This window comes from Brachionichthys hirsutus, chromosome 2 (assembly GCF_040956055.1).
Source record: "Brachionichthys hirsutus isolate HB-005 chromosome 2, CSIRO-AGI_Bhir_v1, whole genome shotgun sequence".
Classification (NCBI taxonomy): Eukaryota; Metazoa; Chordata; class Actinopteri; order Lophiiformes; family Brachionichthyidae; genus Brachionichthys; species Brachionichthys hirsutus.
Window position 1 is genome coordinate 13,123,729 of NC_090898.1, and position 17,773 is coordinate 13,141,501.

The window sequence follows — 17,773 nt, forward strand, 5'->3', positions numbered from 1 at the left end:
TAAGTATGAATACATAAAAAAAACTTTATTATTAATTATATGTATTATAATAAAGGTCATCTAATCTAATATGTACTGTTAGAGTGTCATTTTGTGTCATTTTGGTTGGGGGTGTGCCGCAGGATTTTGTAAATGTAAAAAATGTGCCGCGGCTCAAAAAAGGTTGGGAAACACTGCGCTAGACTAACACTTTTATTTTGAAACTTTCAGCGGAAGTTCCATCATTGTGATTGTGACTTCCGCTATTTAACGCCGGGCATTAGTGACGTCAGAAGTGTGTCTTGCACCGGACCGCACGGCCGGGTTTGGCATTCTCTAGCGTCGAAAGCGCTTAAAATGAGATAAGAGGAGTTAGAGGAGACCAAACGAATCCGAAGGCTTTGAAAAGGTAAGATGAATTTCCCGATTTATGACATTTTTACCGATTCACGCGTAATATAGTATGCTAACGGTGGCTAGGCGCAGCTAGCTCGAGCAGCCTTTGTATTTTCTCCAAATCCCTTTTTTCTGTTTTGTTCTCACGCCGATCCTAAATACCGCTCGTTTTCTGTGAGTGTCCCTTTGTTTCATGTCACATAAAAAAGACCGATGTGAGAAAGTAATAAGGCCAAAAAAAAAAAAGGAACTCCTGTTCGTCAAATGACGATGAATTAACTTGTAGGAATGTTTATGGGATTCTGAGCCGCGAGAGAAATTAGACACCCTCAGGTGAGCTCTTCTGTTGAGCTGCACCCAGGTGTGGCTGGGGGGGGTAATGAAATGCAGTTTAGCATCTAACCGGAAGTGCAATTACGAGACAAATATTCAGGTTAAAAAGATTTTACACTTGTTACGTACACAGATTTGGTGTCAGGAAGATTCTACAATCATAATATACGGTGTCTTAATCCTCCTCCTCTGTTCAGAGATGGTTTCTCCAGAAATGGCTTCTTCAACTTCTCTTTAAGCGTGCGTGTGTGTGTGTGTGTGTGCGCGTGTGTGTGTGTGTGTGTGTGTGTGTGCACGTGCGTGGAGCAAATGGCACAAACAACTTTCAGGTGACTTCAACCTTCCTCGGCTGGAGGCCCAGAACTCTTTTTGTTGTTGTTTTTGTCATTGGATGTTGTTCTGTCTCTCTCACAGTCCTCAAAAATGCTGAGTCGACCTCTGACCCTGAAGGACAGCGATGGCAGGCGGCAGGGCTTGGGGGCGGCGACGGCGACGCCGCATCCAGCTCGGCCTTCGGCTGACGATGAAACGGGTTCGTTTTGATGGATGGAAAGTCCGTTTGAGAACTTCTGTTTCCACGCAGACCAGCTGAGCGAGGGAACTCACTGCCTTTTTGTTGTCCTTCAGAAGTTTCCTGACTTCACTCAGCCCCGGAAAAGGAAGAGACTGCAAGGGGGGTTGGGAAATGTATTGAGAGCATGATAAAGCGACGGTAGTCTCCTTATTTATGTCCCTCCTTTGTGTTATTTTGTATTTTATTTCTAACTACGCAGTTGTATTCATTATTACTACATAGAGGTAGCACTTCTCTTTTCATCATTTTGTTCTTCACACTTCTTTTTTCAAAATGTTTGTCGACTTCAGGGGCGGGACTTCCTGTTACCATGGTCCCCAGGAAGCGGAAAGCATCTCTCCGTCAGTGCAATGGCAGCGTCCCTCATGGGGACGAGTCAGACGTGGATGCGATGCTGGTGGAGCGACTCGGTGCTCTCAAAGACTTTCTGATACGAGGCTTGGATGTGTGATCTGTGACATCACATCCTGTCAGCAAACCAAAGGCCAAATGAACACATGGGTTTTTTTTGCAGTGTATTTGCTGTTTTGTTTTTTACAGTGTTAGATGTGAAACGTGAACCAGGTGGATAGAAATATAAATGTACATTTTCTTCGTATTGCTGATCTGGTCTGCTCGGAAGAAAAGCCCATAACGGGCAGCTTATATTTTCAAGAGGTTTGTTAACATCAATACTCTATTAGTACTGGGGCAGTACTGAATGAGTACTACGGCGGTATTGTGTCAGTGCTGGAGATCTAAAATATTTGGACCTTTTTTAAAATGTAATATATTTCAGCTGGCAAAATGTCTATATTTGGATCAATGCAATTTGTGTCTGCAGTTAGGTTTGTTGTTGATTATTTGTGGACATGAGATTAAAGTATGTATATTTACATTCAGATTGTCTGATATCATCATTGGTGTTGAGAATTTGTTAATGGCTGGTTGAGTTTATGCTGGCCTCACAGCCAGATGGTACTGGGTTCGAATCGTGTCTGCGTCGGGGTTCTCCTGCTTCCGCCCACCTCCAAAAACATGCGATTTAGGGGAATCGATTACTCCAAATTGTCCGTAGTGTATGAGTGCGTGCGTCGATGTGTGCACGGGGGTGGGGGAATAGTTGGTATAAATGTTGAAAAGTTCAAAATGCCCCGGCTTCAAATCCCACCACGGGAATGGGATAGAGAGGGGGTAGCAGGGTAGGCCCAGGGCCGCCTGGGCGGGGTGAAGTGGACCGGTCCAGTTCACCCCGCCCAGGCAAGGCCCCAGGCCTACCCTGCTACCCCCGCTCTACCCCACTCCCACAGCGGGACTCGAACCCGGGGCCTCCGACACGGTGGTTGGTAGCAATACCAACCACCCCCCAGTGCGGGGTAGGAAACTCGAGGCATTAACAAAGTCATACTTGTCGGATAATGAGGTGCTATTTCAGACCACAGCGTGTTGCACTGGAGCTGTGCTTTTTCCTTATGCGATGTCATACTGCATTCTCGGTGGTGCAGTGGGTAGCACGCTCGACTCCCAGCCAGAAGGTCCTGGGTTCGAAACCGAGGGGTGCAGCATGTAGTTTTTTTTTTTTTTACAAGAATTTGAGGTTTGTTGTTTGGTCCTCGGCAGCTGTGCTGGATCAGTCGGTCTTCGCCTCTGCACTTTGTGATGATGCTGGAGAGACACTGATTTTGGGTGTGAGAGTTATTATTGCGTGTGGATTTTGGTTCATGGGTTAATGTGGCTTCCAGTGTGTGTGTCTCTAGTTCAGCTTTTCCCAACCGGTGTGCCGCGAGAGATCGTCAGGTGTGCCGTGAGAAATTTTCCAAAAAAAAATAAATATATTTTTTATAATATCACGTAATTAACATTGTCGGGTGTCCGCGCTGTAATAAAGTGTGTGTGCCGCCCGTAGATCGCTCTTCAGACTTTGAAGTGAACGACAAGAGCTGGTAGTATAAATAAGTATAAATACATAAAAAAAACTTTATTATTAATTATATGTATTATAATAAAGGTCATCTAATCTAATATGTACTGTTAGAGTGTAATTTTGTGTCATTTTGGTTGGGGGTGTGCCGCAGGATTTTGTAAATGTAAAAAATGTGCCGCGGCTCAAAAAAGGTTGGGAAACACTGCGCTAGACTAACACTTTTATTTTGAAACTTTCAGCGGAAGTTCCATCATTGTGATTGTGACTTCCGCTATTTAACGCCGGGCATTAGTGACGTCAGAAGTGTGTCTTGCACCGGACCGCACGGCCAGGTTTGGCGTTTTCTAGCGTCGAAAGCGCTTAAAATGAGATAAGAGGAGTTAGAGGAGACCAAACGAATCCGAAGGCTTTGAAAAGGTAAGATGAATTTCCCGATTTATGACATTTTTACCGATTCACGCGTAATATAGTATGCTAACGGTGGCTAGGCGCAGCTAGCTCGAGCAGCCTTTGTATTTTCTCCAAATCCCTTTTTTCTGTTTTGTTCTCACGCCGATCCTAAATACCGCTCGTTTTCTGTGAGTGTCCCTTTGTTTCATGTCACATAAAAAAGACCGATGTGAGAAAGTAATAAGGCCAAAAAAAAAAAAGGAACTCCTGTTCGTCAAATGACGATGAATTAACTTGTAGGAATGTTTATGGGATTCTGAGCCGCGAGAGAAATTAGACACCCTCAGGTGAGCTCTTCTGTTGAGCTGCACCCAGGTGTGGCTGGGGGGGGTAATGAAATGCAGTTTAGCATCTAACCGGAAGTGCAATTACGAGACAAATATTCAGGTTAAAAAGATTTTACACTTGTTACGTACACAGATTTGGTGTTAGGAAGATTCTACAATAATAATATACGGTGTCTTAATCCTCCTCCTCTGTTCAGAGATGGTTTCTCCAGAAATGGCTTCTTCAACTTCTCTTTAAGCGTGTGTGTGTGTGCGTGTGTGTGTGTGTGTGCGCGTGCGTGGAGCAAATGGCACAAACAACTTTCAGGTGACTTCAACCTTCCTCGGCTGGAGGCCCAGAACTCTTTTTGTTGTTGTTTTTGTCATTGGATGTTCTGTCTCTCTCACAGTCCTCAAAAATGCTGAGTCGACCTCTGACCCTGAAGGACAGCGATGGCAGGCGGCAGGGCTTGGGGGCGGCGATGGCAACGCCGCATCCAGCTCGGCCTTCGGCTGACGATGATGTCGTTTTGATGGATGGAAAGTCCGTTTGAGAACTTCTGTTTCCACGCAGACCAGCTGAGCGAGGGAACTCACTGCCTTTTTGTTGTCCTTCAGAAGTTTCCTGACTTCACTCAGCCCTGGAAAAGGAAGAGACTGCAAGGGGGGTTGGGAAATGTATTGAGAGCATGATAAAGCGACGGTAGTCTCCTTATTTATGTCCCTCCTTTGTGTTATTTTGTATTTTATTTCTAACTACGCAGTTGTATTCATTATTACTACATAGAGGTGGCACTTCTCTTTTCATCATTTTGTTCTTCACACTTCTTTTTTCAAAGTGTTTGTCGACTTCAGGGGCGGGACTTCCTGTTACCATGGTCCCCAGGAAGCGGAAAGCATCTCTCCGTCAGTGCAATGGCAGCGTCCCTCATGGGGACGAGTCAGACGTGGATGTGATGCTGGTGGAGCGACTCGGTGCTCTCAAAGACTTTCTGATACGAGGCTTGGATGTGTGATCTGTGACATCACATCCTGTCAGCAAACCAAAGGCCAAATGAACACATGGGTTTTTTTTGCAGTGTATTTGCTGTTTTATTTTTTACAGTGTTAGATGTGAAACGTGAACCAGGTGGATAGAAATATAAATGTACATTTTCTTCGTATTGCTGATCTGAACTGCTCGGAAGAAAAGCCCATAACGGGCAGCTTATATTTTCAAGAGGTTTGTTAACATCAATACTCTATTAGTACTGGGGCAGTACTGAATGAGTACTACGGTGGTATTGTGTCAGTACTGGAGATCTAAAATATTTGGACCTTTTTTAAAATGTAATATATTTCAGCTGGCAAAATGTCTATATTTGGATCAATGCAATTTGTGTCTGCAGTTAGGTTTGTTGTTGATTATTTGTGGACATGAGATTAAAGTATGTATATTTACATTCAGATTGTCTGTGATGTCATCATTGGTGTTGAGAATTTGTTAATGGCTGGTTATCAGCTGGTCGAGTTTATGCTGGCCTCACAGCCAGATGGTACTGGGTTCGAATCGCGTCTGCGTCGGGGTTCTCCTGCTTCCGCCCACCTCCAAAAACATGCGATTTAGGGGAATCGATTACTCCAAATTGTCCATAGTGTATGAGTGCGTGCGTCGGTGTGTGCACGGGGGTGGGGGAATAGTTGGTATAAATGTTGAAAAGTTCAAAATGCCCCGGCTTCAAATCCCACCACGGGAATGGGATAGAGAGGGGGTAGCAGGGTAGGCCCAGGGCCGCCTGGGCGGGGTGAAGTGGACCGGTCCAGTTCACCCCGCCCAGGCAAGGCCCCAGGCCTACCCTGCTACCCCCGCTCTACCCCACTCCCACAGCAGGACTCGAACCCGGGGCCTCCGACACGGTGGTTGGTAGCAATACCAACCACCCCCCAGTGCGGGGTAGGAAACTCGAGGCATTAACAAAGTCATACTTGTCGGATAATGAGGTGCTATTTCAGACCACAGCGTGTTGCACTGGAGCTGTGCTTCTTCCTTATGCAACATCATACTGCATTCTCGGTGGTGCAGTGGGTAGCATGCTTGACTCCCAGCCAGAAGGCCCTGGGTTCGAAACCAAGGGGTGCAGCATCTAGTTTTTTTTTTTTTACAAGAATTTGAGGTTTGTTGTTTGGTCCTCGGCAGCTGTGCTGGATCAGTCGGTCTTCGCCTCTGCACTTTGTGATGATGCTGGAGAGACACTGATTTTGGGTGTGAGAGTTATTATTGCGTGTGGATTTTGGTTCATGGGTTAATGTGGCTTCCAGTGTGTGTGTCTCTAGTTCAGCTTTTCCCAACCGGTGTGCCGCGAGAGATCGTCAGGTGTGCCGTGAGAAATTTTCCAAAAAAAAATAAATATATTTTTTATAATATCACGTAATTAACATTGTCGGGTGTCCGCGCTGTAATGAAGTGTGTGTGCCGCCCGTAGATCGCTCTTCAGACTTTGAAGTGAACGACAAGAGCTGGTAGTATAAATAAGTATGAATACATAAAAAAAACTTTATTATTAATTATATGTATTATAATAAAGGTCATCTAATCTAATATGTACTGTTAGAGTGTCATTTTGTGTCATTTTGGTTGGGGGTGTGCCGCAGGATTTTGTAAATGTAAAAAATGTGCCGCGGCTCAAAAAAGGTTGGGAAACACTGCGCTAGACTAACACTTTTATTTTGAAACTTTCAGCGGAAGTTCCATCATTGTGATTGTGACTTCCGCTATTTAACGCCGGGCATTAGTGACGTCAGAAGTGTGTCTTGCACCGGACCGCACGGCCGGGTTTGGCATTCTCTAGCGTCGAAAGCGCTTAAAATGAGATAAGAGGAGTTAGAGGAGACCAAACGAATCCGAAGGCTTTGAAAAGGTAAGATGAATTTCCCGATTTATGACATTTTTACCGATTCACGCGTAATATAGTATGCTAACGGTGGCTAGGCGCAGCTAGCTCGAGCAGCCTTTGTATTTTCTCCAAATCCCTTTTTTCTGTTTTGTTCTCACGCCGATCCTAAATACCGCTCGTTTTCTGTGAGTGTCCCTTTGTTTCATGTCACATAAAAAAGACCGATGTGAGAAAGTAATAAGGCCAAAAAAAAAAAAGGAACTCCTGTTCGTCAAATGACGATGAATTAACTTGTAGGAATGTTTATGGGATTCTGAGCCGCGAGAGAAATTAGACACCCTCAGGTGAGCTCTTCTGTTGAGCTGCACCCAGGTGTGGCTGGGGGGGGTAATGAAATGCAGTTTAGCATCTAACCGGAAGTGCAATTACGAGACAAATATTCAGGTTAAAAAGATTTTACACTTGTTACGTACACAGATTTGGTGTCAGGAAGATTCTACAATCATAATATACGGTGTCTTAATCCTCCTCCTCTGTTCAGAGATGGTTTCTCCAGAAATGGCTTCTTCAACTTCTCTTTAAGCGTGCGTGTGTGTGTGTGTGTGTGCGCGTGTGTGTGTGTGTGTGTGTGTGTGCACGTGCGTGGAGCAAATGGCACAAACAACTTTCAGGTGACTTCAACCTTCCTCGGCTGGAGGCCCAGAACTCTTTTTGTTGTTGTTTTTGTCATTGGATGTTGTTCTGTCTCTCTCACAGTCCTCAAAAATGCTGAGTCGACCTCTGACCCTGAAGGACAGCGATGGCAGGCGGCAGGGCTTGGGGGCGGCGACGGCGACGCCGCATCCAGCTCGGCCTTCGGCTGACGATGAAACGGGTTCGTTTCGATGGGTGGAAAGTCCGTTTGAGAACTTCTGTTTCCACGCAGACCAGCTGAGCGAGGGAACTCACTGCCTTTTTGTTGTCCTTCAGAAGTTTCCTGACTTCACTCAGCCCCGGAAAAGGAAGAGACTGCAAGGGGGGTTGGGAAATGTATTGAGAGCATGATAAAGCGACGGTAGTCTCCTTATTTATGTCCCTCCTTTGTGTTATTTTGTATTTTATTTCTAACTACGCAGTTGTATTCATTATTACTACATAGAGGTGGCACTTCTCTTTTCATCATTTTGTTCTTCACACTTCTTTTTTCAAAATGTTTGTCGACTTCAGGGGCGGGACTTCCTGTTACCATGGTCCCCAGGAAGCGGAAAGCATCTCTCCGTCAGTGCAATGGCAGCGTCCCTCATGGGGACGAGTCAGACGTGGATGTGGTGCTGGTGGAGCGACTCGGTGCTCTCAAAGACTTTCTGATACGAGGCTTGGATGTGTGATCTGTGACATCACATCCTGTCAGCAAACCAAAGGCCAAATGAACACATGGTTTTTTTTTGCAGTGTATTTGCTGTTTTATTTTTTACAGTGTTAGATGTGAAACGTGAACCAGGTGGATAGAAATATAAATGTACATTTTCTTCGTATTGCTGATCTGGTCTGCTCGGAAGAAAAGCCCATAACGGGCAGCTTATATTTTCAAGAGGTTTGTTAACATCAATACTCTATTAGTACTGGGGCAGTACTGAATGAGTACTACGGCGGTATTGTGTCAGTGCTGGAGATCTAAAATATTTGGACCTTTTTTAAAATGTAATATATTTCAGCTGGCAAAATGTCTATATTTGGATCAATGCGATTTGTGTCTGCAGTTAGGTTTGTTGTTGATTATTTGTGGACATGAGATTAAAGTATGTATATTTACATTCAGATTGTCTGTGATATCATCATTGGTGTTGAGAATTTGTTAATGGCTGGTTATCAGCTGGTCGAGTTTATGCTGGCCTCACAGCCATGTCATGCTCTACCGACTGAGCTAGCCGGGCGACCTGCTACCAAGCCTGAAAGAGTAGTACTGAAACCTGAAACGCGGTCATCTCGCTTTTGTCTTCTGCTGTCCTCTAGCGTCAGATATACGGTGTATTACATTTAACTTGTGTCTTTTACAGTAATTCGGGCGAGCTAAGTAGCAAATAAGCAGTATAGGTTGAATGACGTTAGAGGTAAACAAGCTAACGAGGAAAGTGATAATAAAATCGCAAAGAATAATTAAATTAAGGGTTAATCATCCACGGAAACGACTGCAATCAATATATTTAACACAAGTTGACGTTCGATTTGTAGCACCAAAAAAAACGATCATATAGATACTAATTATCTTAATGTTGCGTTTTCTTTGCAAATTGTCCATTAGTTTGCCATTCCGTTAATGGAAACAACTTACGACTTTACGACGAGGCGCATCAACATCAATTTCAACCTCAGGTAACAGGAAACTGCTGTTACAGAAAATTATAACTTCCTGTTTTTTATTCAAAATAAAATGTTAAGCCAAAGAACCGGGGGGGGGGGGGGGAAACTACCCACATGATGGACTGTTTGAAAAGCACAGAGAGTGTTTTAAAACACACCACGCGTTCCTGATTTTCTGCATTTTTACAACTATACAATTGAATATACAATTTTTGTAACTTGTGACTAGTGAACTGATCAAATGGAAAAATTCAGCAACATGGCAATAACAATAGCAACACGCTGCAGTCAGGAAATGAATGATCTGCTGGCGGTGACTATTGGAAGTTATTTGAACTATTTAGTTTTTTGCAGCATGTGCAGACATGTTGACCCCGGCTACATACGGTGGTCAGGATCAGCACTGGACAGCTCCATAGGTAGCCGGATACATATGGAGCTGTCCAGTGCTGATCCTGAAAGTGCCGTCCTTTCCACGGCATTGACTCGGGGAATGTTCTTTATCTTGCCCACTTCGATTGTTTTTAGAATAGAATAGAATAGAAAGCCTTTATTGTCCTTGCATAGTGGCTACACCATGTTTTTTTGGTTTGGTTTGTCCATGACGAGACAAGGTGGTGGCGTTTTGGTTTTGCGTTCATTTTGTATCGATTATCTTTGTTCCTGCCTGATGATTGCATTTGAATGGAACCTTTCCACATTATTAGATGTGTTTATTTATTCCCATCACAAACTTTGGTTCATACTTGTGATTGTTCTCATTTACGGGATGGCTTTATCTCTAACCATTTTAAATGAGTTTGTTTGACGCCCCTGCGCTCCATCCATCATCGACAATGGGCGGGTCACGGGTGTGGGCGGGGCCCGTCCTCTGACGTCACCAGGCAGGAAAAGAAGTGGGTGTTGCGCTGTTAGTGTTTGTGTCAGGTGCGGCGCTTCTTCATGGTTGTTTTTAAACACTCGAGCAGCGGCTTCACGGTGCTTACAGGCCGCGGCGGAGCGATCGGCCCGGCGCGAAGCAGCCATCCGTCGGCTGCGCAGATCCGAGGAAGGGAGAGCCATGGGCTTCCGCAAGAAGAACAAGAGCCCGCCGGTGCTGAGCCACGAGTTCGTGATCCAGAATCACGCCGACATGGTTTCGTGCTTGGCGATGATTATCCTCCTCGGCCTGATGTTCGAGGTACGGTGTGATAGCCCGAGTGCTGCTAGCCTGTTTACCCCCCCTCCCTTCTCATGTGGCTCTGGGAGGAGGCCCAGGAGCGCCGCTAGCAGCAGCTGGCTGCATCTGCAGCGATGTTGTTGTTGTCGTTGTTTGGGTCTGATCGCCATCTTCAACCCCTTAAACCAGCAGAACGAAATTTTTGTGATTCTGTTTTAACGCCATGAGTTCTCACATCTCATTATTGTATTCTCATATACGTCCTGGCCCAATCAATGAGAGTCAGCAGAGACTCCCTTCAGGACCCCCCCCCCCCCCCCCCAATCAGTCTGTTAATCTCTTCTTTCTTTGCTTTGTAGGTCACGGCGAAGTTTGCCATCATGTTCATCACAGTCCAGTATAATGTGACGCACGTTCACGGTGAGCTGATGTTTGTTTATGATTTAACTCTATTGATTAAATTGATTTCCCTCTTGTGGACTTTTAAGTAAATTCCCATCACTTGATGGATTCTTGGAGATTTTGTTGAATATCTTGATAAGTTCTCTCTGTAGGGACGGCTCCTTCAGCCGCCACGCAGAATTGGATCCAAATTACAACCAAGTTAGAGATTAAAATAGATGTTTTATTATTCTACGGAAAAGAGATCCAGATCCACCATCCGGATGAAAATCTGGATTTGGCTTCCCCGTTGAGAAATGATGTGGTTATTATTTGATTCAAGATACACATCAACATGGCAACATCATGTGTGTGTGCGTGCGTACGTGCCGTCCATGATGCAGTGACGATACTTTATTCTTCCCTGTTAGCGTTTGCTTTATTGTTTGTTTGTTTTTTCTCAGATGAGACGAGCGAGCCGTTGAACCTGTACCAGTACGGCCCTAAAGACGTGGCCACTGTGTTTTTCTATCTCCTCATAGCCGTCATTCTTCATGCCTTGATACAAGAATATATTCTCGACGTGAGTACGGCAAGCATCCAAACTCGAGAGTTATCGTATATTTTTGTTTTGTCAAAAGCCAAAAAAATAACAAATACATAAATTGGACCACATCTTTAAAAAAAAACTTTATTAAAAGACAGGATGCCACTCATGAATCACTAAGAACGTTTAATTCTGAAACTTTTCCTCTTGGAAGTGGCAGTTCGGTTGATTCCTAATCAAAGGGACGTTCAAGAGAAAGTGGGGAAATAAGTAAATGTTTTAAATAAGTAAGGAAAAAAACTGTAATACTTTCACAGTCGCTCTAATTACGTTGCTTTTAACGCTCCTCCACATCAGACACTTCAGTAAGTGACCTGTTGATGCTGAATGTGTGTCCTTCCCAGAAAATGAACAGGCGGTTGCACCTGTCCAAAACCAAACACAGCAAATTCAATGAGTCTGGACAGCTGGCGGCGTTCTACCTGTTCTCCTTCCTCTGGGGCTGCAGCATCCTAACAGCGGTACGAGGGGGTCAAGGGTCACGGTAACGCAGTGTCCCAGAATGCATCAGGCGTCGTCTCATGGCCCTCTTTCCGTCTTTTATAGGAGGATTTTGCAACAAAGCCTACCTTCCTATGGGAGGGTTACCCACACACTCATATGGTGTAAGTACAGATTAATAGACGAGCGCACAGCATAAGATTAGGATTAATCCCACAAACACATTACAGATTTAAATGAGTTCCATCAAGGAGGTATTTGCTTTCTTTTTTTGTTGTGTTTGTGAACCTTTACTTCAAATTTGTGATGCCCCTTAGATCTGGTAAAGTTTATGCTTCTAACTTTATTTATTGTTTTCTGTTTACCTTCCTGTTGTCTTGCTGGCTTGAATTGTGTTATGTGTTTGTGTTTCCCAGAGCAGACCATACATCAGCCTTTGTATATTGAATTAATAAAACGTCTGTCCATGAAGAAATGACACAACCTGTCCTCTGTCTAGTTTTCAGGTCAAGTTCTTCTACATTTGCCAAATTGCCTATTGGCTCCATGCGCTTCCCGAGCTGTACTTCCAAAAAGTACGGAAGGTGAGGTGGAAAAAAAAACATTTTTACACAACAATAAAATGAATCTAAACTTGTTAACGTTAACGGCGGCACAGATGTCCGCCCAGGAACTCGAAACGAGTTCATCACTCTTCTCTCGTCACGCTAATTCTGAAGCAATGACAAATAAATATAACCATTGTTATTGGAATTAGCATTAGCTGTCACTTTTGTTCCTCTGTCTACTCCAAAGCAAAAGCATTTCAATTATAGGTTTGTGGATGTAAGGCATATATATGTAATTATTTTGTTTATTTCAGACATATTTTATTCTTTAAAGTAAATTGGCGCTGTGCTGATTTTATGTAGAAGCTTAAGGTGGCTAACGGCTCTTAGCTGCAGTCGCCGGCTTTCAGACTTTCCTCGTGAGTGTTTTTTGCAGGCGGTGATTGTTGTTATATCATATTGTTAATATAACTCTGCTGCCGTTTCCGACTCTGTTTGCTTAGGAGGACATCCCTCGCCAGCTCTATTACATTTGCCTTTACGTTGTCCACATCACTGGTGCCTATGTCTTAAAGTGAGTACATTTCTTTTTTTTATGCTTTCATATGTTTCCTACCTCCTGGAGTTTTCTTTATTTCTTATAGTAGCTTCTGAGCATCAACATCTGTTATAATCTTTTCGTGGTTGTCTTTCTATGCTGTCCAGCCTCCACCGACTGGGCCTGGTGTTGCTGGTCCCTCACTACCTGGTGGAGCTCCTGTTCCACGCCTCACGCCTCTTCTACTTTAGCGACGAGAACAAGCAGAAGGGGTATTTCTTTTATATCTACTGATGGATTTTGGTGCCTTCCTGATCCGAGCAGCCTGAGGCAATCTATTTTATTGCCTTTGCAGTTTTACTCTGTGGGCGATGCTTTTCGTCATCGCCCGGCTCCTCACCCTCACACTCTCGGTTCTGACGTTCGGCTTCGGGCTGCCCCGTACAGAAAACCAGGGCTTTTCTCTAGTGGAAGGCAACTTCAATGTGCTCACCATAAGGCAAGTCCAGGCGGCAATAAACAGGAAGTGTCTAATAACTAGATCGTTTACATAAAAAAATCAGACCCCTTCAACTTAAATGTGTCCTTCCCACCACTCAGGATGACTTGTCTGGCCGCTATCTGCCTGACGCAAGCTTGGATGATGTGGAAATTCATTAACTTTCAGTTGAAAAAGTGGAGGGAGCACAGCCAGAACCAAGCCTCAAAGAGGAAGGCAGTCAGTCCAAAGAGCAAACTTCACAAAAGGGACCCTGCACGGGGTGAGTAGTGAAGAACCGGCGTCGGATGTGCACGGTGAAGTTCTGTCTTCCAGCTTGTGCTCATCTCATCTCGTCTCGCTAGCAGGTGCTACCAATGGGGTCGTGTCGTCCGATGATAAAACCTCGCCGCGGGCAAGAAAAGTCAAAGCTTCGTAGAGATGGAAGGTGGAAACGAACTGCGTGCCGGAGAGTTCTGGTATATCTTAACACAACTTCAGATGTTTGTCCCCTGCTCTCCAAATCCAATGTTTATACGCACTTAAGAAACCGTGCGCGGCCGTCCCTGTGAGGTGGAAGCTCCGATTTGAAAATGTTCAGTGTTACTGGTCCGCTAGAAGTGCTCATCGTTCATTTCATTTGGGTTCTGATGCTTGAACAGGATGGATTTATCTCAATAACGGCTACGATAGTTGGGCGCTTTGTACTAGGATCAAATTCTCATTTTAGGGCTTAACTTAATATAAAGTATTAAAGTGCAGATGAAGTGTTCGGGCTATCGGTTTAAGTTTTGGGCCCGATACGAGAGGTCAAGTCCAGGTCCTTTTTTTGTTTCATAGGGAAGCGCTTCGGTATTCCACGGTTGTCAGGAAGGGATCATCGGTTTGTGGCTCCAGAGGAATATTAGTTCTGTTCGGAGGATACTTTATGGCTCGAGCCAGAAAGCTGAAGGTTCCGTTTCGCTCCTTTTAGTATTCACTGACATCGTGTTTGCGGCCGCTGCCTTTGAAATCCAACATGTAAGAGGATTGAGGCGCCTTTTCGTTTGCTTTGATTGCTAACCTGGTGAATCGGCATCCCGTCGTCGCGGGGGGGGGGGGGGGGGGGCATACTGGAAGCTGTGATGCTGGACTGTACATCAAATCTCCGTAAGGGTAAATGGCTCGTAGCTCCTACCTGTGCTGTTGAGTTTGCGTCTCACAAAAGAGCATTAGGTGGCCTTTTTTTTTTTTTTTTTACAACTGCTGCAAAAGGTTTGCATTAATTATTTTTGCCATATTATTACAGTAAATGTTATTCTATCTGGATTTGGAAAGCTGGAAGCAGCAAACACAGCAACAGCGTTTAGTTAATCCTAACGATTGACTCTTTCCAAAGTGTCCTTACGCTGTCGGCGGCTTCTGTGGCTCATTCTGCGCGTGTTGCCGTTCCGTTTGCCTTCTCTGGTCCACTTTATAGTTCTTGCATATCAGGGGGACAGATGACCGGTACGATTGGAGGTGCGTTTGTATGTCCGTACACCTGACTCGTGCGTCTGCAGTGTTCTCTTTTGCCTACCGTTTATGTAAAGGCATGACAAGATGATGAAGATGGCGATGAAGACGTTTATTGCTTGTCTTGTTAAAAAAAAAAAAAACATGCAGAGCGTGAAATGTGACAATCTGTTCATTGAATTCTGACCCGTTTTGTTGTGTTTCACAATCGCATCCTGTCACGCTTTCTGTGTGTGACACGCTGACTTGTGGGATAGCTACACGTTCTATAGGTTGCTAAATGTTTGTGTTCGGCCTCTCTGGCACCTTTTGGTCCTTCCTGCTTCCCCTTTTCAATGATCCTGACATTGCAATGCGGCGCATGTATTGTTGGCCATACTCTCAAGTCCCGCTCTGTGGACTTGGAATCTGTGCACGGACCAGACTCTACCATCTGCAGCAGGCAGAGCAAGATGCCGTTCGTGTTTGGCTCTTTATTGGGATGGTCTTTTGAAGTCCTTTGTGTGTGTGTGTGTGTGTGTGTGTGTGTGTGGCAGTGTCATGGGAGGGAAGGAGGAGCAGGGGACTCATGTACCAGCCTGTTAAAAGAGAAAACGCTGGATTACACTGTACTGAAATATGTGTCAGATTTTTAAGCTATTTTTATAGAGGCATAACTGTTGAGGTTAACTGTTCATTACACACGTTATGTGATATATATATGACACACTTACATGCATGAATGGAGCTGTCGGTGAGTATGCATTGTGGTGTAAAACTTTATTTAGCCTGATTTATTTCAATATTATGGCCTTAGACAAAAGTAAACTTAACTATTCAGCAGTACTCATTCAACACTCTGCTGCAGATGCACACTGCAGCTTTCACAGCTATGCTGGTGAAATCCAGTTTATACTGATACTATTTATTGACACATCTGTATTTTCTATTTATTTAATGATTACAGGTCCAGATATAGAACCAACTGATGCTCCACTGCACAAAAAGTGTCCGACATTTAGGCTCCGAGGCGTCAGCCGTTCTGCATTTCATGGGCTCTCTCTTGCTTTGAGACACGATAGCCTGTATAATCCCAGAGGAATGCACTTTCCTGCATAATATGCATCACGTCAGAGCACCATAACGTGCTCTGTCTGCAATTACTCTCAACGCAAATTTGAGTTGCTCGATTCAAAGCTGTGCATCCTGTTATTGTTGATCTTTAAAATAAAATGACTGCAATGATTCTCCTGTATGACCAGCCTCTAGGTGGCAACAATGTATTTCATGTTTTTGACCATGAGATCACTTAAAGAATAAAATAAAATAAAAAGCGTGTACAGCAGAGACATACATGATTATTGACTTCTATTAATTCAGTATGACTTGGTCTATATTTGTTTCCTTTTGTTGCTTGTTTGTAGACTTCTGTTTCCAGTATCTCTGAACTGATCATATTTATGCAAATTTGTCTGTGCTCTTTTCCTTTGTCACTCCCCCCCCCCCCCCATGTTTGAATAAAGCCTTTGTTCATTACACAAATTGGTAGAGCATCTTTTTAACATACTGACCGTAGGATGACTTGTAGAGCTGTTTCCATGGAAACCACACCTAAAAAAACACTGCCGTTTCATGGAGCACAGAAAATTGTTGGAACTGTAATTAAAGGTGAGGCGATTCGTTGGTGAAAACCTCACGGTGGGGGGGCATGCGCAGGCTTCCGTTGTGTGGAAAGCTTCCCCCTCTCACCTCAGACTCATTTCATCTACCCACCTATTAAACTTAAGGGTATTTTGGAGTCCTACGTTTCAGAAGATATGTGGACAACTCCTGTTTTCTTTTTTAATTACCACCAGGGGGCAACAGTGAGACTTTTGCCTGAGGGACAGAGGTAGTCTGCAGGGACATAGCAGCAAGCAGACCTGCATGAATAAATCACGAGTCAGTGTAAGGAAGACAGACAGAAGCGTTGTCTTTTTGCATCTTAACACCTTGGCTTAGATTTTTTTTTGTTTTTTTTTAGTTGCATCTTTGCTTTATTTCAAGCAGGTTAATCCGTGCATTTCAGGTGAGTGGCGGTGGTGAAGATGGCAGCTGCATCCGTCCACAGATGATGAGGAATAAGACACAAAAGAGCAGACACTTGCAGCTTACTGCTAATGTGTTGTGCTGTTTCAGAGTAATGGCTTCTCTCCGTGTAACCAGACAGCATGACCAGAGAGGCGGGCTGGAGCTCTGCAGGGTCAGCACAAGGACAGGAGTTCACACTCACACACATTCACAAAGATGGCTGGATGGACCTAACCCTGCTGAGGGCGTGCTTCAAAAGCAACCTTGCAGGAAAAATCACTATCCTGTCCCTCCCCTTCATTCGGTGAGGATAAATCTGCCCCTGAATCGTCAGTATTATGTGTAATTTCCATATAAATTAGCTTCATTAAAAGGGGAGTGCTCTCTTATTTAACGAAGCTCATTTGAAATTCTGTATTTAATAAGACATGCAATCACAGACTTGTAGACTAACAGCCAACAATTAGCAGGACTGGCGCATGTGTGCATAGATCCTATGTGTTTGTGTCTGTGTAATCTGTTCCTATCGTTGTTATTTTCATTGATTGTCTCAAATGAGCACATTGTGCACCGGCTCTCTGCAGCCAGCGTTTACACGCAGTGATCAGTGAAGCATCGGTGGAGATCTAAGGCGTCCGTGAGCTGGCGGCTATTTGCGGGAGAGCAGGAGACACGAGAGGGGAGTGTCCGAGGTGAGCGATGGAGCAGGTGCAGGCTGATGAAGGACAATGTGGGTGGAAAGGGAGGAAACATCTGGATGGGTCAGAGGGAAGAATGGGGGGGGGGGGGGGGGGGGGGGGGGTGAGAAGGAGGCGTTAGTGAAGAGGGGATGGAAAAGGAAGCAAGAGAAAGCAAACCAGATGGAGAGTAATGTCTAGCAGAGTGCAGCGATTTAGAGTAGACATAAGCAGTGAAGACGAGTAGCGTGAGGAAGAGTAGAGAAATGCAGTGCTCTATCAGTGTC

General features: G+C 44.5%; 1 protein-coding gene and 3 long non-coding RNA genes across 5 annotated transcripts; all 4 read left to right on the forward strand.

Annotated features, from left to right (window-relative positions):
- Positions 1-267: 267 nt before the first annotated feature.
- LOC137908118 (uncharacterized) lies at positions 268-2,159 on the forward strand. The gene is made up of 4 exons (XR_011105960.1): positions 268-388; positions 1,123-1,240; positions 1,336-1,420; positions 1,573-2,159. It is a non-coding gene; the product is annotated as an uncharacterized lncRNA (long non-coding RNA).
- Positions 2,160-3,478: 1,319 nt separating this feature from the next.
- Positions 3,479-5,347, forward strand: LOC137907012 (uncharacterized). Of its 2 annotated transcripts, XR_011105912.1 has the most exons (4): positions 3,479-3,602; positions 4,312-4,445; positions 4,520-4,604; positions 4,741-5,347. It is a non-coding gene; the product is annotated as an uncharacterized lncRNA (long non-coding RNA). The 2 variants fall into 2 exon arrangements; XR_011105911.1 differs by having other exon boundaries at positions 4,312-4,604.
- A 1,333-nt stretch (positions 5,348-6,680) lies between these two features.
- LOC137908287 (uncharacterized) lies at positions 6,681-8,538 on the forward strand. The gene is made up of 4 exons (XR_011105965.1): positions 6,681-6,798; positions 7,531-7,648; positions 7,744-7,828; positions 7,981-8,538. It is a non-coding gene; the product is annotated as an uncharacterized lncRNA (long non-coding RNA).
- A 1,636-nt stretch (positions 8,539-10,174) lies between these two features.
- On the forward strand, positions 10,175-16,281 carry zgc:113278 (Translocating chain-associated membrane protein 1-like 1-like). The gene is made up of 12 exons (XM_068744555.1): positions 10,175-10,294; positions 10,633-10,693; positions 11,119-11,237; positions 11,606-11,722; positions 11,808-11,866; positions 12,202-12,286; positions 12,754-12,824; positions 12,956-13,060; positions 13,144-13,287; positions 13,389-13,549; positions 13,635-13,745; positions 15,707-16,281. Exons 1-11 carry the CDS (start codon positions 10,175-10,177, stop codon positions 13,703-13,705), a joined length of 1,113 nt encoding a protein of 370 aa, XP_068600656.1. The 3' UTR covers positions 13,706-13,745; positions 15,707-16,281.
- Positions 16,282-17,773: the final 1,492 nt, after the last annotated feature.